The sequence below is a fragment of the Neurospora tetrasperma genome (genome assembly GCF_000213175.1).
Source record: "Neurospora tetrasperma FGSC 2508 unplaced genomic scaffold NEUTE1scaffold_1, whole genome shotgun sequence".
Classification (NCBI taxonomy): domain Eukaryota; kingdom Fungi; phylum Ascomycota; class Sordariomycetes; order Sordariales; family Sordariaceae; genus Neurospora; species Neurospora tetrasperma.
Window position 1 is genome coordinate 2,092,225 of NW_009799099.1, and position 23,782 is coordinate 2,116,006.

Genomic DNA, 23,782 nt, shown 5'->3' on the forward strand with positions numbered 1-23,782 from the left:
CGCTTCTTGCTTAGTAGCATTTGGGTGCTTCTGACTTGGTTGCTCACAAGACGTTAGATATCTTGATGATAGACGATAGAGGAGTTGTCCAGTTACACGACATGTTGTTTTCGGTCACTTACGTGCTTCCCGGAGCAGTCATTGTGAAGTAGTCAACATCGAGGCCAGAACTCCCGGTTATGTCGGCTTTTGGAACTGCGTTATGTATATTGGCGATTCTGACGACTCTGTGGTCCTTGACAAGAAGTGTCGGGATTCCAATTCCAAGGCTAGCGAAGCGGCATCTGCGCTGATGCATGTTACCCAGACAGCCTCCGACTACCTTGAGAACGTTTGAGGTTACGTGGTAGACCGCGGTTTGAGCGACGCATTATCAAAACCCCTGGACATTGCAACCGTTCGCGATCTCCTCCTCGGAGATACTTCGCCAAATTGGCTGATGGGGACCTCGATTTAATGCTGCACCTTTTATTATTGTGATGCAAATTGCGCCTCCGATGTCTATATCGGTCTCCTGCACGCTGATGACCCTTCCTGGGCAAGGGCAACGGGATCCAGCAACGAGCTCCGGCGCCCTAGGTAGCCAATCCATTACGTCTATATGGTGACCCATCACTCGGTCTTTGTGCTTCTCATCGGTACAGCAACGACAAAGACAGGTCTTACCACGCCTACGGCCAGCGCTTGGTTGACAGGAACAATGTGATCATCCACAGATCTGCTCTCTGGGCCTCCCAAAATGCCATAACCGATAACAAGTGGCACGACGCAAAGCGTGACGAGACGTTTGCGGTGTGTCAGATTGATATGGTGTTTATGAGAGGCGTATTTAACATAGGTTGGATTTCGGTTAGCACGAAGTCAACCCGAAACATGACGTTCAGAGGAAGGAGGGGATAGGTGATAACAGCATATTTGACAACAGAAGAACTTGGTTCGGGACAAAGCGTCTGGTAGCGGCGCTCACGGCGCTCACGGCGGAGGTGGCCGTGATGATATTGAGATTATAGAGCGAGACTTCAGTCCTCTTAGCATTTTCCATTAGTTGAATAGTTCCATGTCGACTGGTGAAGGTCTGCCGCGGTCAGTCGGCAAGCCAGCCAGTCATCGAAAGCAAAACGAAGCTTGAACCAGCAGCAGCGAGGGAGAAGCAACGGGAAATTGGAACCAAAATGATAAACCCACGCAACCAAAGATATTTAACCCACTACCACACCTTTCCATCGTCAGCCCAGTCGTTCACAAGGCTACATCCCTAATCCACCGACCAAATCCATTGCCCTCGCGCCCGTATCATTGTTCACCGTCGTGGTTTGGATCTTGAAGTTGCACACCGCCATGTAAAGGCTTTCACCGCCCCCTCTCCTTCCTACAAGGGGTCATCATGCGCATCGATCACCAGACCAATGCCCAGCGACGGATTGGCGAGCAAGGTGGGAGGTTCCAGGGCGTCATCGATGAGAGAGAGGTCCACACGAGAAGCTATATGGGTTTGGCGATACGGTAGGTTCCCAGAGGCACGTAGGAGTATTTGATGACTTTTGCTATAGTTTTGCCGGATCGGCTATAAACTCTTTGTTTGCGTCAGACTGGGATGACTTCTTGCTGTGGTAGGGTTCATATCGGAGCAAGGCAGGTGTGGTATGCTAGGAAATCACAGCGGATATACTCGTCGAAGAGTCATGGGGAGTCACTGGTGCCGGTTTTGTCTACTCCGAGCTCTATCACATCAAAATATTGTTGATGGCTAGCACATCCAACCTTTTGTTCGAACTGGGCATGTCAACACTTCTGTTGTGTGTAAGAGATCAGCGGTTTTTTGCATGCCGGGTGTTCGCCGATATTTGCAAGGTCTAATTATGATGCGAAGGACATTTCAATACCATGTTGGTCTGAGTAGATGGGTATTTGCTGTTATGGCTGACGATACAGTGACTGGAAGGAGGAAGCGAAGCCACGCCACTGTCGGTATATGTAGGACCGTGGTAAGTTTCATCTTGACAGGTTGTCCTGATAATGATTATTGCACCGTAGGGTATATACTCCGGACTATGTCGTGATGCACCACACATCTCTAAAAAGTTCACGGGATATTTGAAGTTAAATCCCATTCAGGTACAGTTGCAAGCAGAGACCGGCCGCTGGGCGTGCTTTCCCACAGGTTCCTCCCATCCAGATGGAAAGTCGCGAACGTTAGTATTTGGAGAACAAGGCAGCCCCGATCTGCTTGGGTATTGACTGCGAGGGCAGCTTGGCTTCAGGCATAGACTTGACTGAAGGTTTTGAGGCAGCCAGCCATCATCAGCGTCGTCTTTCATCATGACAGGCATCACTTATATGACCTTTACCACATTCCATTATATCAGAACATGTACCTATTCGTAGCTTCCTTGGTAGTTACACCAGTGTATAATGTAACCGAATCAGACTGGTTTGAAAGCAATGGCATTTAAACTTGGCAAGAACTTAAATCTTGTGGATAATAACAAGTGGAAGGAATGTTGTTGTCACTGACCCATTGGGGAGTGTCATACCACGACTTCATCAACTTTGTAAAGAAAAAAAATGAAGAAGAAGGAGGGCTGGTAGCGATCCTGCTTCCGCGATTAGAAAAAAGGATGAAGATTCATATCAAACGTGTACCGATATATATAAAATATAAAAAATAAAAAGAAAGTTACAAATGGTCATTCGTGCGACGTGGGCCTGATTCGAACAGACGCTCCCGAAGGAACAAGATTTCTAGTCTTGCGCATTAGACCACTCTGCCACCACGCCTAGTGATTATTAAGTGTTATAAGCTTGGAGTCTATTCCCGCGTTCTGAGCAATGCTTACTGTTCTGCGGATCTGCGGATTGGTGCCGCGTAGAACCCGACCATGTTTCCTATGTACTAAAATCCCGCGATTCGCGGTGAACAGTTTCTCCATATTAGGATTCTGCTGTTATAACCCTTTGAAAACCAAGAAAATGCTAATTATATCTTGTCCCGCGTTGCCAAACTCCCTGCATCTGTCAATACAGGGCTGATGATGTCACCACGCGGGCAGCGGATGTTGCGCTGTGTCCACCGAGCCCACCCTCGATCTCTTCTGCACGCGCCGATCAACCGAATACATATTAACATACCACCTTCCTCATAACGTCCAGCTCTTTCAAGCTCTTCCATTTCTTGAAACATCTTCTCCAACTGCGGCGTCAATTCGAGTCTCTCCCACTTGGCTTTAGCTCGTGGTCCCCGCTCCTGACGCAACTCATCTGTTGCTGCGAACGATTTGCTCTCCTTACCTCAACTCAAATCCTCCCCCGCGGCCGCCGCGCAACCCCGCCACCTAATCTACCTATGCTTCAAACGACCGTTAATGCGTGATTATGGATCGCGTACTCAAATCTTAACTCAGCAGCCAAGCCCTAGTCTGAACGTTCATGATCGCGTCATCAACTTCTTTCTTTCTCTTCCCGTTCGGCACAGGAACGCTCGAATGGATCGGATCAGTACCATGCTGCCCACGCAAACTCGAATCCTATCCTGTTTAATCTTCAGCAACATGCAGCGGGTTGATAGACTACAACTTCGAACCTTTATTCAACTACAATCACTAGGCGTGGTGGCAGAGTGGTCTAATGCGCAAGACTAGAAATCTTGTTCCTTCGGGAGCGTCTGTTCGAATCAGGCCCACGTCGCACGAATGACCATTGAAATTCTTTTTTCTCTTTTTTCTGGGAGCTTTGTGCCAACATTTCCCGTTCTCGACATTCCCTTTCAAAGTGTTCACATTTTTGTCCCTATAGTTTCCTCTACACGAACATATCAGTGTCAAGTATGTTTTGACTATTCTCTATCCAAAGTATCCTATTGCATTTTGATAATACTATTGACCTTGTTAATTTGTCTGTCAGCGGATCTTGCACAGTCGAAATAGCTTATCCAACAATCATTAACGCTTACCTGCTTCTATAACACTGATGAAATTATCATTCAAGGTTGTAAGTTTGGCTGATTTCCTGTGCTCCCACCTAATAAGCGCATACCCGGACCTTGCCTTGCTGACAGCCTTTAGAAATTCTTTGAATTCATTTCTCATTGAACTGGTAATTCTCATGACCTACCGGACTGAGAGAAGAGACAGGGAACCAACCTATGGCAGAGGTCTCAAGTCTATCAAGCACTTTCTCTACATCTAGTGTATACCACCACGTCTCCAAAGGCCCATGTACAATCGAGTACTCCAAAGCCGAGTTGAATGAAATTATTGAAAGTTGTCAAACAATACTGACCATGATCACTAGCCGTGCCCAAATCGAACAATAGATACCAATCAACTTTATCATACCATACCCCCACGCCGCATGGTTCTTCAGTCTGCACAATACCATAGGCATGACAGCGGCGGTGATCGCTTCATGAAAGACGTATCAAGTAAGTTTGAATAACGCATATAATCTTGCATTCAAGGCACGCAATACTACCGGCATCGTTTGCCGACACCGTTACTGTTACGGTTGATTACCGTTACCGTAAAGGTCCGGTTTCAGTACACGGGTACCAACATGGACTCGGCTTTCGTTTTGTCGAACCTGAACTTCTTTTAAAATATGTATGCATGTGTGACCTTGCAACATTGGCCAAACCATATTCACAAAAACTTGGTACCGCGATAAGCGCGGCTGTGTGGTGTTGGCAGGACGAGTGTGTAAGCAACACTTGTAGGCAAGTAAGACATTTGCGCGCTTGTGATGATTTGCGATTTGCGACGTTCCCGTAACTATTTCCCGACGCCGATTCTAAAAGTCTTAAGCTTCCGTCTTGGGGATCCGGGAGGGGAAAGCTAGAAAGCTTGATCGCTGCGATGTACGAGGCCCAGGGAATCGAAATGTTGATGATTATTGTAAGGCATATATAGTGCTCTACCTAATTTTATTAAAGCGTTGTTTCATGACAAGATAGTCATCCACTTCTGCGATGCACCACGCTTCGTGTCGAGCGGTTCTGTGAAAGCTGAAAGATCCTCAGCCTAGTTTCAAATTCCGTTTCTAAAAATTTTGTACGGTACATTGCCTGTTGCTTTGTAGATTGACTGCGGACCAGTTACTTGCAGGCAGCAGAATAAAGATATAACTATAAGAGTGCAGAATGATAGCAGGCTAGGAATGATTGAAGGCAGTATGAAATAAACACTAGAATTTGACTAGAATAAGTAATGAAGAATTTGATTTCAGGACTTGATGTTTTGTATAGAGGTCGGCAAGGTGGCTCAGCGAAATCAAAGCCGCCCCCGACCTCATGTCTTTAGTCGAAGTAATTTCGATACTGTCACAGGCAGGCATCTTTGGTAAAGCAAACCAAACGAAATGTACCAAAGACTATTGTAACCAACCACCACCCAGCCACTAGGTTACCCAGCTCCCTCGAATCCCAACAGGCGAAAAGCAGCTTGCCAAGGCCGAGCTGAACAGAGCTGAATCGCAACCCCCAATCAGGCAGCCGGGAAACGAGGGTAAGGCGAGCCAGCAATTGACGACCCTCGAACTTGAGCCGCATATGTACCATACAGTACATATATCCGTATCAGACTTGGTAGGTACGTTATGAGGCTAGGGAGGTAGGATAGGTAGGTATGGTTTCACTGACACAAGCAACGGTCCGTCCTCGCGTATGACAAATCGGGACGGTAAGGTTGACTCGACTTGACCGTCAGGCACGCCATCTGCGACCGTTGTAGGCGCATGCTAGAAAGGCATCGAGGGTGCATAGTAACCCCGGACGGGGAAGTTGGTGATACCGTTATGTGATCAACCCCGGGAGTTAAAAGAGGCAGCGGGACATCCGTCTTGCTTCAGATGCTTCTTCGGACGGCAGTAAAGCAGGTACCTGGTCACGGTGGTGTCTGGAAGCAATTGAAAAGCCCCCACGCAAGATCCACTACATCCATATGGGCGATGTGTTTCAACACCGGACTGTGAGTAGGTACTTTGTACATAGTTGATTGATATCCCCGCTATGAGCCAGTCCGACTGGCAGTCGGATTATTCAGAAGTTTTTGCACATTTTGTACGCTCGGCGATGAATTTCCGGATGATATGGAATGCCGTAAAGCTTGTACCATAGTTGGTGACCTCTTTTGTGTCCCTTTGAAACGGACGACCGGTTTAGACGACGTTATGTAACAAGGGTACAGTACATCAGCCTGATATTGATCGTTATGTAACGTACGGTAGGTAGGGACCTGGAAGTAAGGATAACTTGAGATGGTCGCCTACAGATCAGTCTGGCATGTTCGATGTGATACGGAGACTCGAGTTTGCAAGGCACATTATGGGAGCCTCTGGATAACCCCCGTCTGCGGGCAGATATCACGGAGGCGCAATTGCCTCGAGGAGTGACCGAGTGGGAAGTTTTGCCGAAGTTTTGTTCAGATGACTGCTGCAATGTAACTGAAGTGCGCGAAATATCACTGCCTGCTTGGTTGGCGGGCTCCTGCCTGTTGAGGTTTGGGGTAAAGTTGGCGATCTCCTTAACTCCCAGGTGAGGCTGAAGACGAAGCTGGATTTCAATCGTGTAAATTACTAAGCTTGAGATGGTGCCAGCGACATACAATAATCCGGCGTCCCGTGAGAAGCATGTCGAAGACGGCGTTTGTCACCAACCATTAGTAAGACCGGTGGTGGTGCAGTCATAGTAGCAGCCAGACGGATGGAATATGAAATGGGTGCACATGGCAGCCATGTGGCTGCCACGCATTCCAAAAGATGACAAAAGGGCAATTTGAGATGGTGGTGTTGTGTGGTACTGAAGTATGGATTCTCAAGCTTGGTGGTCAGGAACATGCAGAGCATGCCAACGTGAGAAAAAGTGTGTTCGCGCTAGGGAACGGAGATGGTGTGGTAGGTCGTTATTGTGGTGTTCACCGGGTATCGGTCGGGTGTCCCGCCCGCAGCATCACATCATCCAATTCGGGACCCCCAGATTCCAGAAAAAGGGTTGGAAGCGCCCGCTTTGGCCCAATTAGAATACAAGCTTAACAGGAGGGGTATTTCCAGCAGATCGGCAGTCTCCACTTTCCTCAACGCAAACCCATGAAAAAGCTTGGCATTCCAGGAACGGACTCAAGAATTCTCCTTGGCAGTCGTGAGCCCCGCTAAACGGGAAGCTTAACGGAACCTAACTGGCGGGACTGATTTTAGAGTGGACCTCGTAGCTCAAGCAGGCGAGGTCGGGACGGTACTTATAAGCCACAAGCTTTGTAACTCCCATCGATCATTATGGTTCAACCGAGACACCAAGTCGACTATCCGCATACCGAATAACGGCTGCCTGTACGGGCATGACATTGTGCGACTTCACATTAAGCGCCTAAGCGCGCAAGGACCGTCTCGCAGTTGCTTGTCTTGGCTCGACAAGCTCTTCGGTTACCATCGTGCACTCCCAGCAATGACCGTCAGGATGATGGCTATCATATGTAGACTGATCACTAGATATGCAACTTCCATAGTCCCGGCGATCTTTTCTGGCGGATTCCAAAGGTGAAATTACTCAAGAAACAGCCAGGCTACTTGCAGGGGTCATGTTTACGGCACAGTAAACAGAGAGTAAACATCGGCCAAGTTGTGAATACCATATTGGGACACAACTTTCTATTGTCGCTATTTTCAAACCTCAACCACTTGCGGCATCGTGATGTGAAAGCTCCGAGTGCTTTCAGTGGTTTTGGATGTATCAAATTGCTATGAATAGGTAGTGACATCGGTATGTCCATAACCTGAAGTTGTTGTCATGCTTCTGACCAGGTAACACCAAAACGCTCTCCATAGGAACCTGCCAGGAGCAGCCAAGCCTAGTACCAGACAAGCTTGAAATATCGTGACCGGGGAAAAGGAAATCCATCGACGGGCCGTTCGCTATGAGCAACATGGCTATGAAGCACACAGTGCTCTTCCATTAACCATATTCCCGTCCCTTGACCTGTCCAAGTGTGTCCCCTCCCTACTTCCAGCGCAGAGATGAGGGCGAAAATGAAATTGGGACACTGGTAGTACAATGTGTAGTGGTTGTACTGGAAGAAACCTGCAACGAAAAACAAAAGAAGATTGAAGAAAGGAAAAATGCAGTACAGAAATTTGAACTGAGAACGCAAACCTGAACCCCTTTTCCAACACCAGAACCAAAAGTTGACTTTCCGAAACGCCTGGTATCGTACCACGTATGCATCGCACCATGCTACCCTAGTCTCTGGAGGTATCGAGATTTGTGAAACAAGAAGTGTAAATGAAAGGAAACATGAGCAAACTGAAGCTCAAGGTAAACCGTTCCGTCGTTTGAAGATATCGTGTGTTGTTGTACAGTTTATCGTTATGCCCGCTGTATCGGAATGCTGAAGCCATCGTCCACGCTATGCCTTCCCAAACCCCGCAAAACTATTCAAATCGAGTGACAGAATTAAAGGGAGTCTTCGACGTGATTCCTTATCTGAGGGAGCGCTACCGTGTCGTACTAGAGATTCCCAGAAAAGCCTGTCCCATCCTCCGGCAGGAGTGCGTTCACTGGTTCAGCGAGCCATAGGCCCTGATTTTTGGTCTCCGACAATAGACTGCTGGAATTTTGGGACCAGGCAGCGTCCTTCCAAATGACAAATTCGGGTGGTCGATCTTATAACAAACAAGGAGTCACCATAGTGTCTTTTGGCGCCGGTAAAGACCTCAGACTACCATGAACCCGGAAGAGAAGAGAGAGCTGGGATGGCAAACCAGCTGATCCACCTCCGAATGAGAAGATGAACGAAACCCAGTCCGCAAAGTCGAAGCGTTTGAGCCCCGCTGGATGCAGTGGACAGCAGCAATCCAGTGTCAGAGACACGATCCTTCATCGATAGTGGCCACGGGAGGAGGATTTGGGTGAGTGGCTTGATGAGTAGCCAGAGTCCGAGTAGTGTGATGCGCCGTAGGAATGTCCGCTACGGCGCGAGTGAATGCCGCAAGAGTGTCCTACCAAAACCTCCTTCTTATGAGGAGAATGGCCGGGTTGCCCATATGCCGCGCACCGATCAACAGCGTGCTGGTAGTAGAGGCACTTGCACACCGCGTAAAGTTCGACCACCTGATAGCACATGGTTGATAATCTTTTTTTCGATGTTTTTCGACCTTTGTTGTGGTTGATAGATGTTGGGAGTGGGTTTCCAGGGCCGCGGCCGAGATAGTGGATAGTCGGTTGGTTGGCAGAGGCAAAGTAGTTGTTGTAGTAAGAGACTTAAACGTATATACCGGGGAGTATGAGCCGGAACTGGGAGAGTTGGAGATCAAGAAGCTCCGAATAGGCGAGATACCGTGAGGCAAGGAGTCTAAAACTGAGAGACAGAGGCAGACTTGAGGAAAGCAGTAGAGTGGAAGCGACTGTTGATTAAGAAAGTGAGGCCTTGACTGATGATAGAATGAAACAGTGTTTGATATCGAACTTGCCAACCAACATCATGGAGGAGGGTATTTCGGCGGCCTTATAACACCTGATGTTTTGGCAGCCTGGCAAGGTTTGTAGAGTACCTTCTGCATGTCAACGGTACTGGATGGAGAAGTGACTGGGGAGCCATATGCGGCGTGAAGGCAGCAATGACGCCAGAGACCGCCGGGAAGACTACGGGAGGGGAGTGTGGAAGGCTCTCACCTAGACGGCACTTGGTCGTCTACTTGGTGACAAGCTGAGGTGACAACGGCACCGGGTTGGGGGTAGGGTACCTTGCACCTGGGCTCCGTCTCCGTACCTGGCTCGTACATGACGGGCAGCGCGGTGTCGAGTGTCGATGCTAGTATGAATGAAGGTAAAGTGTACCTCAGAGCTGGAAGAGGGCACAGGCAGGCATTGGATCTCTGGATTCAGATCAGGAACGTTGAAGGCGCAGCCGCAGACGGAAGGTGATGGTGTTTGAATGTTGAAGCAGGAACAGACGGAGAGAGTGCCAATGAGAATGAGAGAGAAGTCGAAGAACTACTACGCCGGGATCGAGGTTGCATTGATTACGGACAAGGGGTTGGAAACCGTTTCCGCAGAACCTAGTTCTGTATCTAACCCGTACCTACCTGTAATCTAGGTACCTACTGTAACAAGGAGCGGACAGGGGACAGCAACCTAGTAAAGGTGCCCTGTAAGGCAGGGTTCTACACACATACCTCCACAGCCAGTGTTATCAAGGGACTGTCGCCCAAAAAAAGACCACAGGGCACTGCAGCAACACGTCCAGGCCGTTCCAAGAAAAGGCCTGCCTCTGAGGCTGGAACCTAAATCGCACCTGTAGCCTCTTCCTTCGACTGGCCAGGGAAACGGTGGCTTCACCCGACCCTAGTGTACGATCACAGGTGCCTAAAAGCTAAGCTTTTCATAGGTAACCTTTTAACGGTTAGTTGCACTACTAACAACGGGTCTATCATGATACACTAGAGGTACACTAGCATGCCGTTGTGGGGGCCCGGCCTTCCTTCCATCTTTGGGTGCTCGTGGAGCGGTTACTGTACGGTGTCCTCCCGACCGACTTGCACTTTTGGGTTTTGCGAACCTGCGACGGCATGAAGGGAAGGACACATCCAAACATACATCCAAACGGTCCAGGTACTCACAAAGACATTTGTACCGTAGAGGACCGAAGCAACATACGGCTCAATTGAGCATTATCGCCGAAATTCAGGAAACTCTTGTCTATATCACCGAGCCGGTATGACTAACATTTCTTCCACAAGGTAGGTAGGTAGGTACATATCGTACGGAAGCCTGAGGTCAGGTCAGAGGTCACAACCACCAAAACCCACCACTTATATAGCTTGGTTTGCGGATTACCGCCTATGATACCTCGATCTGCTGCGTCTTGTTAGTATTCTCACCTCTAGCGCAGGTAAATCTTACCCAATTTTACCGCCGCTGTCACTTCCGGATTCGCACCACGAGAATGGACTGGCACTCCAGGCTTACGTTGACGTCAACCCCAGCGTCGCGTTCAAAGGTTTACCCGTTCTGTTTGGTCATTTTGCGCCCAGATCTCGGTAATCGGTAGACATCGTGTCATCACGACAGTGAGCCAGAGAAACGGCACGAGAAGGAGGGTCCCTGGCCCAGTTAACAGTGGGCTGAGGCTGACATTTGACCCTGTAATCCAGGGCCCCAGAAAGACGATTCTTTGCGAGAAACAGACGCAGGAACGCGGCTGCGATAGAAGTCTGGTAGTCAGACTTCGATACCTCGGTCGGACAACGACCGGTAGGTTGTGCAGAAAGAGCACGACCGTTTCTTGGTATACTCTATTCCCGATCTTGAAGGTAACTCCGGTGCCATGCCAGAATGCCCCGAGGTCCAAGGCTCCGAGTGTTACTAGCAAGAAGACGCCGTATTATTTGGACGGCACGGAATGGTTCCAAGGTCTGAAACGCTCTTGATGACTCTATACTAAGGTAAGGTGTTCAAAACATCCACTGGATGCTCCTTGGGTATTTGCCCGGCCGGATTATTTAGAGTCCTCTTCCAAGGGTAAAGGGTGGGAGGCATGCTGGGGAATGCCATCTTTGTTTAGATGGGAATCTTTTGACTGGCTCATAACGATCATTAGCCGCTCCAAGGTACCCTCCGGCGGTCATTGGAGTCAACGTGGAGAGGTTAATTTGCCTGCCTGAAGAGCAAGTTACCTTGTGATTGACGTTAAGGTAACGGGACATACATGGACCGAGCACGGCGGTAGTACGCACTGATCTCAAATAGAGCTCAAAACAAGCCGAGAAACGGTGCTCATTTTGCAAGCTTTCACAGCGGTGCTCATACTAGCTCTAAGAGCCGCCCGCAACGCTGACTTGCTCGAGCAGACTATTTTGCACCACCAGTCATAGGAAAATTCCCCGTTACAGCCAGATAGACTGATGGGTTACACACACGATCTTTGGTATCAGAGACTACAATGCAACCGGGGACCGGAAGACAGGAAGCGTGGTGGGGTCCTCGCCCACACATGTGGTGAAGGTCGCATTGAGTGGTGACACTGGGGCAACCACATCTTGATCCCCTGCGGATCTCGGAGAAAAGTGAAAGTCTACCTATGTACACGGCCATAAAAACGGGCTTGTCTCTTGAAACAAGCGCCAAGAGCTGGGGAAACGGCCATCACGGTCGCATATGAACTTTGGCGATAGTAAAGATGGGTATCTGGCGCTGAAACGTCATGTTTGGTACTGTAACAGTTGAAGCCTCGGCACTTTCAAGACGACAAGTGCTTAATCAGACACTACACTTACAGTCTGACAGGTCCCGATTTAGCGGATGCAGTAATCAGGAACGACATGGGGAGCGCTACCAGTACCACCACGGCGGCCTCTATGCTGACGCCAGACGGCGGCCAACCATCGGTAGGGCAGGCCCGGCATGGGTCCGGGAGCATTGGCCACCGCCCGGCGCCCCGGCGTGGGATCGGGCCAACTCAACGGGCCATCTCAACCGCATCATTGGGTACGGTACGTCGCACCAACCAATCGTTTAACGACATCAAGACGTTGAAAACACCTTCCCCAGATCACCGCGAAATAGCGTTCACCCACACTTCCTCCAGGATCCTGAATTACACCCATGAACCTAAGGAATCCGCAATAGTATACATGATGGATCCGTCCTGACCAGTCTTCACTCCTTGCCCTACAACCTCCGGCGCTTACCTACGGGGAGTCATGATCTTCGCTCCAGGTCGGTATGACTGCATCTAGGACGAACTCTGAAACATGTCGAGCCCTTCATCCGCAATAGCAAGGTTGACTTGGCTTCCCGTGAACCGGGTTCAACGCTGAGCCTTTTCCCATAGGCAGGATCCTGATCATAGCACCAGAGTTCTAGAAGGACCTCACAATATGGCGTAGACTTTTTTCTGTCATGACCTGCAGGCAGCCAAGGAGAAACCGTATCTCGCCCAATAACTGGCCAATGCTTGTCCCTTCTGATGCGGTGCATCATCAGTGGCCGATAGTGGTAAAACACACACCTAACCCTCCCAGACTAGTTACCGGTATGACACGGGCGAACGAAGCCACAGTAAAAAGGACCCGTATGAAATCATAGCGCTTGCCGTGGCCTCTCGATCCCGCGATTCGACGTAACATAGATGAGCGTGGACTCGCTTCCCACAAAGCGCGTGGCTGTCAAGATTTCGTATAAATTAGTGGTTGTAGCTTCTGTTAGTGCAGCTTGCCTAACATGTCCCAAGACGACCCCAGAACAGCTTGGCCCGCTAACATGGACTTCAACAGAGATTAACCAACCGCCTCTACCACTTTTGGAATTCCAAATCACACACGGGCTAATTTCCTCTATCGTTTTGCCCAAATAAGATCATCGTAGGAAACATGTGTGTCAGAAAGATCTATGCAGGTCCCTTCCACATGATTTCATCGACTTCCCTATCGTCTCTCTTCCCGTCGATTTCCACGATTTCAACCGTAACGGAGCCGCCCGCCATTGGTCACCGTCTCACCGGGCGCATATACATAGGCTCCAACTGTTGTTGCCCGGATTCCACACCGAGTCGATCCCGGTGGCTTCCGAATGTGAAACTCGTGACCATAAGGCACCCTTTACGAGGCATCTCTCCGTCGACTAAGAATCGAAACCGGTGACCCGGTACCGTGCCTGGCTCGTGACAATGGCATGAACTGCTGCAGACTGCATTCTGCACGGCCCAAGCCGCAGCAGCGATTCACCTTCCTGTTCCTGCATAACACCAGCCCTACGGCTATACATACAACTGCTCAGTCAACGAATATCAGGAAGGGCCACCATCTGACATTATGCGGATTGTCCTGCATTTGCGGGCATCAACAGAAGGACCTAGGTCAAGTCCGTGAACAGATTCCCGCCCCCTGTCTTTGGCCTTACATGGTGAAGGTATCACCACATAGGCCGTCCCAAGCCTGAGGCAACCCTCCCTCTTTTCAGCCTTGTGACGTGCATCAAGGATGTCGCAGACCACGATGCATGTCTAGTGTGAGTTTCTCATCTTTGAGACAAATGACAGAGGAACAGATGCCCCTGGCTTCTGTCCCCAACAACCCTAGCGCCAAGAACCTGTGATGTACAAGTGGGGATTTGCAAACAATGTCTCGCTAGACAACCAATCGCTTTGATTCCCGCCCAACCCATCCGATTTCTATCAACAGTCCAAAGACGTCAAAAGGTCCCGAGAGAGTTCGCAAGTGATCGGTGACTGACCGTGAGATTTTAAAACCACTGAGAGCAGAGATGGATAACCACATTCGTCCAAGCACCGCCTCAAACAGCTGATAAGATGCCACCAATCAGTTGTCAAGATATCTTGCGGATCACGGTCCCGACATCATTTTCTCCCAAGTCTTGAGGTCACAGCCCCTAATTCCGGGTTCAAGACGAATAAACTGTTGAATCGATATCTAATACCCTGGAGGAGAATCCGGGTCAGTACGGAGATGCCGTTGATCGTCCATCGTTGGCACGAAGGTGAACGGTCGGTCGACCATTGGCCGTCATCGAAAGGGCTGGATCCTATTCCTTGTCCGCTATCTCTAGTGTACACTACTGAGCGACGAATGGTGGGGCACTACGGATGGCACCGACACGGACACAAGATTAAACTTCAAGACACCCCCAGTCCAGTTCCGGCCCCCATCCGGCTTCCTCCAGGCAGAAGCGGAAGCTCCATGTTATCCTCCGGGAGCCCGAACCGGAAGGATGGGCCCCACATGCGGCGGAGAGCCCCACTTTACCTGCGAACCTGGCTCCAACGGGATGGACGACGGACCTCCAACATGAAGTCTATCTTCCTTTCTCTGTAAAAAACAACTGCTGAATTATCCAGCACCCTTCGATACTCTCTGTGCCGAGTAACACCCAAAATCACCATTATCACCACTGCCGCCGGACAGTCACTCCAGCATACGCGCCGGTTGTTGATGACGGTGCCTGAAGCTGAACGCTCGCTGGTCATCTCCAGGTAATTCATCCCCCCTCATACCCCTATGTACCTTTCTTCATTCCTGGCCAGGTGTTGGGATGGAAGTCCTCAAAGGCTGACGCCCTCGGGAAAAAGAACCAAAGACAAGCATTGTAGCCCTGCGATCGACTCGAACCTTGACAGTTTATATCGAAGGCCCTACATGGTATGATCGATTGATGGCATTGTCATACCGCGCAAACCTCACCTCACACATCAACTTCCACATACTACGCATGATGGATTTCTACCTAAGAGATTCTTGGCTCTTACTCACTCCCCGAAATGTTGACTCGATCTCAGCGCTCGGCACCCGTCCTTTTCGGTCCCCAATTTCCAGGATCGTCTAGTGGTTGTGAGGCTGTTTTGAGGAACAAGTGCCTATTTGACTTACTCAGAGTGAAATCACAGGCCGTCGTATGTCCCTAAGGCCTGGGTGCAAGTAAGCAGACAAAGTCTGCATAAACTACGACTTTCGTCTAGACCTAGGCATCATCAAACATTATTGTTGCGTATCTGTGGTATACGCTTGAATAAGCAATCTGAAAACGTATTTGGGCACACATACGGCCTAGAGAGAGTGAAGGAGGAGAAGCGAAGAGTGAGGCACCATTCACTATATTAGAAAAGATTGTACTGAACGAGAGTTACTCACTGGCTGATCTAGTCCGGTAAAGGCTTGCAAAATGCCTGTTCGATGCTATGAGAATATCGGAGAAATGAAACGTATGTATGCACTGGGAACACCGAACGGAGTCAGTCTTCTCTTATTTGACATAGGCGTGACTAAATACCCATCTCAGCCATCAACTCACAATCCTCTTATATCTACGTCTAACCAACTCCATGCATCCCCAAGGGGACCAGAATTACAGACTCTACTCAGACGAACGGCGTTTCCTCGAGGACTAACGGGCCGATCCGCTTTAACCAGTAATACTTACTCTATGTCTCCAGGCCTAATATAACCTACCATATCGGTCCTTTATCAAGTGCCCACTGCGTTAGCCGTCACAGTGCCGCAATCGTGCCCTTTCTCTTTACCTTCCCATCTCATCTCCTTACCTACCTAGAGGAAGGTAGTCTGTGGGCCTGTGGCGTCAATCTCTGTCGTGTACGTATGTCAAGTAAAATATGTACCTCAAGTTCTTTGTGAGTCTGCATGCCGCCGCAGACCAGACCATCCAAAGGGAAAAGATACATACAATCTACCTACGTATGGATGTGCAGACATGCATGCGTGTGTAGGTATGGTAGCCATACCACCGTCCACGCCACCACCACTATTGGGCAACACTGTCACGATGTTCACCTGGTTGCTTGCCGTCATTTTCAGAATCATTATTACTTTCTACCGGATTGTCCGGCCGGCAAAGCAGTGGCTGAGACGAGACCACCTCGGCTGCTAAGCCACTTCACTTTAGCACAAATGCTTCAACGTTGTTGATTGGATTGGCACCCTGAACACCTATGTCTGTCTATATTCCTCTGAGGGAGGGTGGTTGAGTTTGACTCTTCCCTGCAGCATGGTCCAGGGCTTGTTTTTGAAGAGAGACAGTCAAAGGTTCGTTGTGATGAGATGGATCGAGGTGGCCATGACGACAGCGAGGACGACTATAGTATATGTGTCTATATCAACAATAGCGAAATGTTTTGACTGGGAATAACACACAGGCAGTGACACACCAAGGCGAATGTAACTTTCGATACACACATACTCTATTACCTGCATGCCCATGTTACATGCGTGTATGGAAAGGTGAAAGAAAAAGGTGGTCATGCTTGAATGGCGAGTGTTAAAGTGAACACCGAGCAAATGTGAATATTGCGAACCAATTTGAGGAAGGATGAGATATGGAATGATTGATGACTTGTGATTATCTCTTCTTCTGGACCTCGTCATCACTGCACCAGTTTCTCATCTCTTTCTTTTCCCCGCGGAGCTAGAGCCGCTTCGATATATCCACCGTTCAGTCATCACATTCCCAACAAGCCCCCGTTATCACCCAAAAATTTATAGACACCTCTATACCTTCTTTCTGAACCACACCTCCAATACAGGACCACAATTGTAACGCCGTGAAGAGAGGGTGAAGTAAGTTATACACACGTAAAACGAATGATATGATGGACACACGTCTTTACTTTTTATCCCCATGCAGACACCAACCGTACTATGATGATGATGACGTTGACGATGATGACAATGATGACAAACGATGATGATGATGATGCACGATGCACAGGAGAAAGAAGCAAACGAGAAGAAAAACAATGACTGCACCTTTCGAAAAAGAGGTTGACAACTCATTTGAAAAAAAAAAGAAAAAAATCGAAAAAGAAAGAAATCAGGTTCGACGCCATGCTCGCTTTCGTCCGTTCGTTCGTTTGTTCGTTCGTACCGTATCGTTCGACACTTAGCATCCCCTACCCGAAAACTATAAAAATTCCCACACCGTGACCGTCACCCCTCTCTTACCCGTATGAGACTTTTTGATAAGCACCCAACACTTCTCGCTTCATCACAACATTCGCCATTTCCGGCGCCCATGTCCTTCCTATACCCAGTCGAACCCTTCTAGCCCATCGTTCCTCCTAGGCCCTGCGGCTCATCATGGCTGCTGTGGCCCCTGCGGCTGCGAGATCTTGTTGCTGTTGCTGCCGGGCACTCGTGGTACGAATCGCCGCTCGCGGTAGACTGCTCCCATTGGAACCAACATTTCCGGAGTTGAAACCGCCAGCTGTTGAGCCAGTTGTACCTCCACTTGCTCTTTTCACGCCAGACGTTGCCCCACTAGCCGAAGCCGTCATGCCAGAGACCTTACGGGAGGAAGGCAACATACCACTAGCAAGAGTGGGTTTCAAAGGACCCTGAGGCATACCAGAACTGACGACTCCTGACCGCAGTGAGGTTCTGGTAGTGACAGCGGCGGCCGGCGGCTCCGGCAGCGGGCGAGGTCCTCCGTTCAGATTCTGTACACGCTTGCTTGGGGATGATTCCCGCGTCGATGCAAGGCGTGGCACTGGCATCGAAGATGAGGGCGGAGTCTTCTGTCCGGTGATGAACTCATGTCGTACGGCTTCTTCGGGCTTCATTCTTCTATCCGGATCCCACCTGAGGCATCGAGCAATGAAATCCAAGAATGGTTGATCATCGCACTTGAGAACCTGCTGCAAAGTCTTGGAAGAGGGGCGGCGGCGGCGACCCTTCGAGGAGACGGTAAGACGCGGCTTGCCAGAGCTATCGAAGAAGAGTTTCTTGCGTGTTGACTTTTCAATGAGGTGCTTCTCCGGAGGCCCGAATACTTCCATGATGCATGCCAGCTGTTCCTGCTCGTTCTCACCAGGGAAAATGGGAACTCCAGTGAAGAGTTCCGCCAGAATGCAGCCTAGCGACCACATATCAATGGGAAGGCCATAGGTCATACCCAGGATAACCTCAGGGGACCGGTAGAAGCGTGACTGAATGTAAGTATAAACCTTCTCGTTTTCGAAACAGCTGGAACCAAAATCAATGACCTTAATCTCCGAGTGTAGAGGGTGTCGCAGAAGGATGTTTTCTGGCTTCAAGTCGCAATGAATAACCTTGTGCTGCTTGAGCAGAAGCAGTGAGCTGAGCATTTGTTTAGTGAACCGCCGAATCAACTTGAGTGAGAAGCCCCGGAAAGCGTTGGACTTGATGAACTCGTAAAGATTCATATCAAGTAGCTCGGTGGAAATGCAGAGATGCCCACGGAAATAGAAGCTGTGGGTGAAATTGACCATGCTGTGCTTATTCTTGGGATCCTGGAAGTTTACTTGTTAGCGAACAAAGAAGTAAGGTTAGGATGAACCTTCAACATGAAACTTACCCATTCGCGAAGCTTCTGCAGGATATTGACTTCCACAAGAGCCTGCTGGTGGAACCGCTTCTTGTTTCGGATAATTTTGACGGCCACAAGGACGCCAGTCTTATGATCGATGCATCGAACAACCTGCCCGAAGCTACCCTTTCCAAGAACATCAATGATTTCATATCTGTAGGCAAGATGATCGCCGATAATAATCGAGTAGTCTCCTCGCTCATCATCGTACCCAAAGTTGGGAAGGTCTGATTGAACGTTACCAACCACCTTGGCCGCATTCTGAGTACCGCAAAAGTAGACGTCCTTATAATCCACAATTTCGCCGCGTTCGTAAATGTTTAGAACGGCAATCCTAAGGGCTTCCTGAGGACCAACGCGTTCCTTGGCAGTAGCACGCTTGCGCAAGGCATCCAGCGTCCGAGCCGCCATTTCCGTTTCCTTACGCCGCGACCCGAGTTTCTTCATCTCTTCCTCGGCCACCATATCATCCTTGTCGAGATCGGCCGTCCAGACGTCACGGGGTTGGCTCAGAGTCGCACCTGAACTCTTCGGCTTGAGAATCTTTTGCGCCGAGCTATACGTATGAATCGATCGCTCTGCCACCGTGTCTAGACTAGATTCCTTCTTGCCTGCCGCCGCCTCGCCACGATGACGGTCCCCTGCAACAATGGCATTGAGGCTCGAGGCTGAGCTCTTCCGTCTCCTAGACTCCAAGTATGTCCCGGTTCCATTCGATTTTGATGAAGGCGTCGGGCTTGGGGCTTTCGTGGTTAAAGGCATGCTACCCAATGTCGCCGATATCGGGATCCTTGGGGGTGGCATAGAATCATGCCTGACACTGTTTGAATCCATCTTTTCAGGCCGATTGTTGCCGTTCTTGGATGCACTTCGTTTCCATGATAGACTCAATTTCCGTCTGATAGAGGTGCCAATTGACGATGGAGTTGGTGGCTCTTCCGGGTCAGTGGGAGGTGGTGGTGATTTCGCGGTTGATGACTTTGCGGCAGCAGGCTTCGGGGCTCGCGGTCCAGAGGGTTTCTGGGTTGGAACAGATGCATCGGGATCCCCTGTTTTTGGTCGATTGGAGTATGTCGACTCCTGATTCCCCCCCTTTACCGCAGAAGACAAAATATATGGCGACATTCCTGACTGTGGCATCACATTCGACACCACTCCCCCCATTGACTCGTTTGAGCTGTAGGAGTCCATACTACCGCCCTTTCCTCGATTAATTGTGCTTGTACTCCTGAGATGCTGCACTGTAGGCTTATCCTCATTTCGCGTTGTGGTGAAGTAGGCGCTTCTTGACGCGGTCATGGGCGTCGACGGCGTCTTTGCAATCTGCCTGCCAGGAGAAGGAGAAAGACTCCTGTCTGATGCATTCTGCTCCTGAAGCGCCGCAATTTTGGCAGCAGTTGTAGTGCTCAACGGTCCTAAAGCAAGAGGGGGCAGACGAAGAGGCTGCAGGTTTTTCTTTGAGTTTGCGGAAGAGGACTTCTTGTCCACAGTCGAAGTGTGTACGGACTTTCGTTGGCTCGGTTTGCGTTGCAGCTTAGCAGGCGGTGGGTCAGTCAGCTGTGCCCCAGATACGCTCCCTGTAGAAGTGCTATTGATGCTACTCGTATCAAATGCTCTATTGGACTTGCGCTTGTCCAAAAACGACAGTTCCCCGGGCGAGTCGTACAGCTTTGGTATTGCTGGAACTGGGGGGACCTCTTCCTCTTCCTCGCCGTTCGCCGTATTCTGCGGAGGCACACCCTTGGGAGCAGGTAGCCTAGTGTTGCCGCTTTGCGGGACACGCGGTTGCATAGAGCCAGTCGATGATCGTACGGTATTATAGCTATTTGCTGACGCAGCCGAAAGACCCGAGCTGTAGGATTTTCTGATGCTCACGTCCGGGGTAGTCCGAGAGGAAGCTGGCGTTGGGATCTTGCGTGGCAACATGGATGGAGAACGAGACGAAGGACGTGATGTAGCTAATGGCATCGGAGCTGTTGGCACTGGAGCTGGCGCTTGGGAGGGTTGGTTATGGGACATCCGCTTCATCAATTTCGTATCCGTCGGGCTGACCGTCCTGGCGCCTAAGCCTGTTGCATGTGAAGTATGAGGAACACCAGGCATAACAGATATCCTCTTGGTCGAGGATGGAACTGGCGCCTTGACCGCAGTCTTCGGGGAGCGTGGAAATGTCACAGGTGAGCTACCGGAACCCAAGCTAAGGGCGCTCAAGTCGTGGGCTAGTGTAGCACCATCGCTGCCCCGGGGCGGTGGTTGCACAGATCTCGCCTTGGAAGTTCGCGTTGACTCGGGCATGGGACGGGGCCCTCCGTCTACGGACACTGACGTGCGTACCGGCTCTGTTCCATTTCGCTCACCGAGTGAGGCGGCACTTGGCCTTCGTCTTCGTGCCTCCGCATCCGAGTTACCGAGCACGTCAGATCCAGCCGACCGCCTGGGAGCTTTCATCGTATTGTTCGTACTTGAAACTGGGGGGTAATGGTTCGGACGACGGGTGCGGATGGCGGCCGGAGCGGTAGGAGTCGTAACACCCGAAGTGTTGGATGCTGTTGTTCCTAAGCCTGTCTGTCTACTTGTGCCATTGGTTATACTAGGTCTTCTCAAAATTGACCCGCTTCTGGCGGTCCGCGTCGGGGCCGGCTGCTGGACCGCGACTCTCGCGCCGGTGGCATTGATGGAGATGTCGGAATGGCTCCCCATGCTTTCGGGTGAAGAATTTTGACCAGGTGGTGTTGAGTAGTGGGCCAGCTTTGAAACGGTTGAGGCCGACTCGAGGCTGCTCTGAAGATCGTCGAAGCTCACCGAGGGCAAGAATTCGAATGCTGTGTTTGTCGATGATCCGTCTTCGTTACCATTCCGGCTGCCAAAGGAGAACAATGAATGGTTGTTGGACGAGGAGGCGCTCAGCATCGGAGGATCCTCGCTAGGTCGACGGAAAGCGTTAATTTTGAAGGGACTGGAGTTTTCCTTGCGCCTGTGCAGAAAAGATGAGCCAATGTTAGCTGGTCTGGATCAAAAACACGGAAGGAACTTGCGGCGGGAGCCACCACTGGGCGCGATGCAAAAGAGAGTAGCACTTGGGAAGATGAGGACAAGAACGGGAACAACCTGGTGGGTGACTGGGTTTCCCCTCTGGGGCCAGCGGGGACGTGCCGCTCCCTATTGTTCATGGAGGGAATGGAGCCGTGTGGCCGGTGGTTATGGAGTCACGCAGCGCGAGGCGGGCCTCAATGCGCGGAGACGTCAGGACGACAGGGCCGCGGTATACGGCATACGGCAACCGCGACCACAACAGGGAACGGGACGGAGCCTCTTGCTCGTGCTAGGAAAGGGCTGAGTGCTGAGTGCTGACGGGGGGACAAGGCAAGGCAAGGCGAGACCGGCGACAGGATCGCGAGGCGGTCTGTCTGCTTCAGAGTTTTAGTACCTTTTCTTGGCCGGCGTGCGGCGTGCGGCGTGCAGCAGCAGCGTGCGTGTAGGCGTGAAGGGCGGTACGGGAGATTATGGCGCTTTGTCGTGGTGCGGTGGACGGTGGTGATAATGGTGTTTGTTCCACTCTTTTGGGATTCAGATGGTTGGTGCGTTCGCTTCAGTTCTCTCCACTGCTGTTGAGGAATCCTGTCCTTTGCAGTTCGAGTCGTCGATTCGACGTCGAGCCTAGGTCCAAGTCGTCGACAGCCAATGCGGGTGTGGGTGGGAGGACGGCGCGAGAGGGCTCTACCATTGCCCAGATCAGCGAGACTGTCTCTCTTTCTTTCTCTCTATCTCTCTCTCTGTCTCTCTTTCGTCAAAGGGCTCAGTCCGGCCAAGGAGCTGAGAAGGATATCGAGGCTACCTCATTCCGAGGACGCGGTGGAAGTCGTCGTCGCCGCCGTCGAGCGTGTTCGAGACACAGCAGCCGGCCGTCGTTCGCTTCAAGTTGTTTGATGGAGAGATGAACAGTACTAGCAATGGGGACCTCAGCAACAATGGGATGGAAGACAAAGTGGAAAATTGGCTTTGTTGCCTTGCTTGCCCTGGGGCGGGCCTGTGCTAATGACCTGGCAAGGATTTCTGCCCTCTGTGCTGTGTGGTGCTACCGGGCCGCTACACCATTCTCTACGGACTAGCCTGGTTTCGCCTTGCCGGGGGTGCGCTCTCACTCACAGGTAGGCAGGACCTGACCCGACCTCATTGGAAGCGCACCACACACACGGCACGCAAGGCACTGGACATGGTCCTTCCCATGGATGGTGTCGACTGGATGCAGTTCAGCGCAAGTGTGTGATGTCCTTGAGGTTCTCCGCCTTGACGACTTGGGATGGGATAGCGGGCAGGATGGTCTCGACTGTCCGGAGGTACTTAGCCCCGCCTGACAACATTCCGTTGAACAACATGGAACATCAAGAACCTGTGCCGTGACATCAAGCGGCTGCTGGCCGGCAGGTGGCAGCCACCATGAAGCAGCCACTATGCTAAACATTACCTAGGTAGGTAGGTAGGTAGGTAGAGAGCAGTTGGGACATTGGCAGGCATCGGCCACCGGGTCAACCAACTGCAAGAAGCCTCCACCTTATTTACAGCGCAACATTAGTACCTGACACTATGAAGGACTCAAGTCCCTGTGATGCCGCTGCTGCGTAACTCGCCATGCGTGAACTGCCTGGGTAGGTGCGTGTATGGGCCACGGTTTGTAGAAACGAACAAAATGCCCTAGAACATGTTTTGCCCTTGTCGCTACCCGCGCTTGGCGAATTGAGGTTGCTCCAGCTCAGCAACTGCTCAGGGGAATGTTTTTGTGGGGACAGAAAGTCGCAGGAAGGAAAAAAAAAAGAGAAAAAAAAGGAGAAAGCCGAAGCGGGAACTCCTCATTCAGAACAATCGATGGAAAGATGTACATATGCATCGATCTAACCCAACGCCTTCCCCTCTTTCTCCCCGCAAGGCCTTAATATCCACACTCAAACG

At 50.6% G+C, this 23,782-nt stretch overlaps 4 protein-coding genes across 4 annotated transcripts; 2 read left to right on the forward strand and 2 right to left on the reverse strand.

Moving 5' to 3' along the window:
* Positions 1-1,384: 1,384 nt before the first annotated feature.
* Positions 1,385-2,238, forward strand: NEUTE1DRAFT_107253 (uncharacterized protein; the record flags this gene model as incomplete). The annotated part of the gene is made up of 5 exons (XM_009849581.1): positions 1,385-1,503; positions 1,615-1,636; positions 1,752-1,800; positions 1,933-1,985; positions 2,116-2,238. 5 exons carry the CDS (start codon positions 1,385-1,387, stop codon positions 2,236-2,238), a joined length of 366 nt encoding a protein of 121 aa, XP_009847883.1.
* A 6,688-nt stretch (positions 2,239-8,926) lies between these two features.
* Positions 8,927-9,106, reverse strand: NEUTE1DRAFT_34042 (uncharacterized protein; the record flags this gene model as incomplete). The annotated part of the gene is made up of 1 exon (XM_009848740.1): positions 8,927-9,106. A coding segment is annotated over one exon (180 nt), but the record flags the coding sequence as incomplete, so codon positions are not given.
* Positions 9,107-12,317: 3,211 nt separating this feature from the next.
* On the forward strand, positions 12,318-12,597 carry NEUTE1DRAFT_28541 (uncharacterized protein; the record flags this gene model as incomplete). Its single annotated transcript, XM_009848736.1, has 2 exons — positions 12,318-12,474; positions 12,533-12,597. Coding segments are annotated over 2 exons (222 nt in total), but the record flags the coding sequence as incomplete, so codon positions are not given.
* Positions 12,598-17,567: 4,970 nt separating this feature from the next.
* NEUTE1DRAFT_119791 (uncharacterized protein) lies at positions 17,568-21,535 on the reverse strand (the record flags this gene model as incomplete). Its single annotated transcript, XM_009849582.1, has 2 exons — positions 17,568-18,758; positions 18,824-21,535. 2 exons carry the CDS (start codon positions 21,533-21,535, stop codon positions 17,568-17,570), a joined length of 3,903 nt encoding a protein of 1,300 aa, XP_009847884.1.
* Between the last annotated feature and the right edge of the window lie 2,247 nt (positions 21,536-23,782).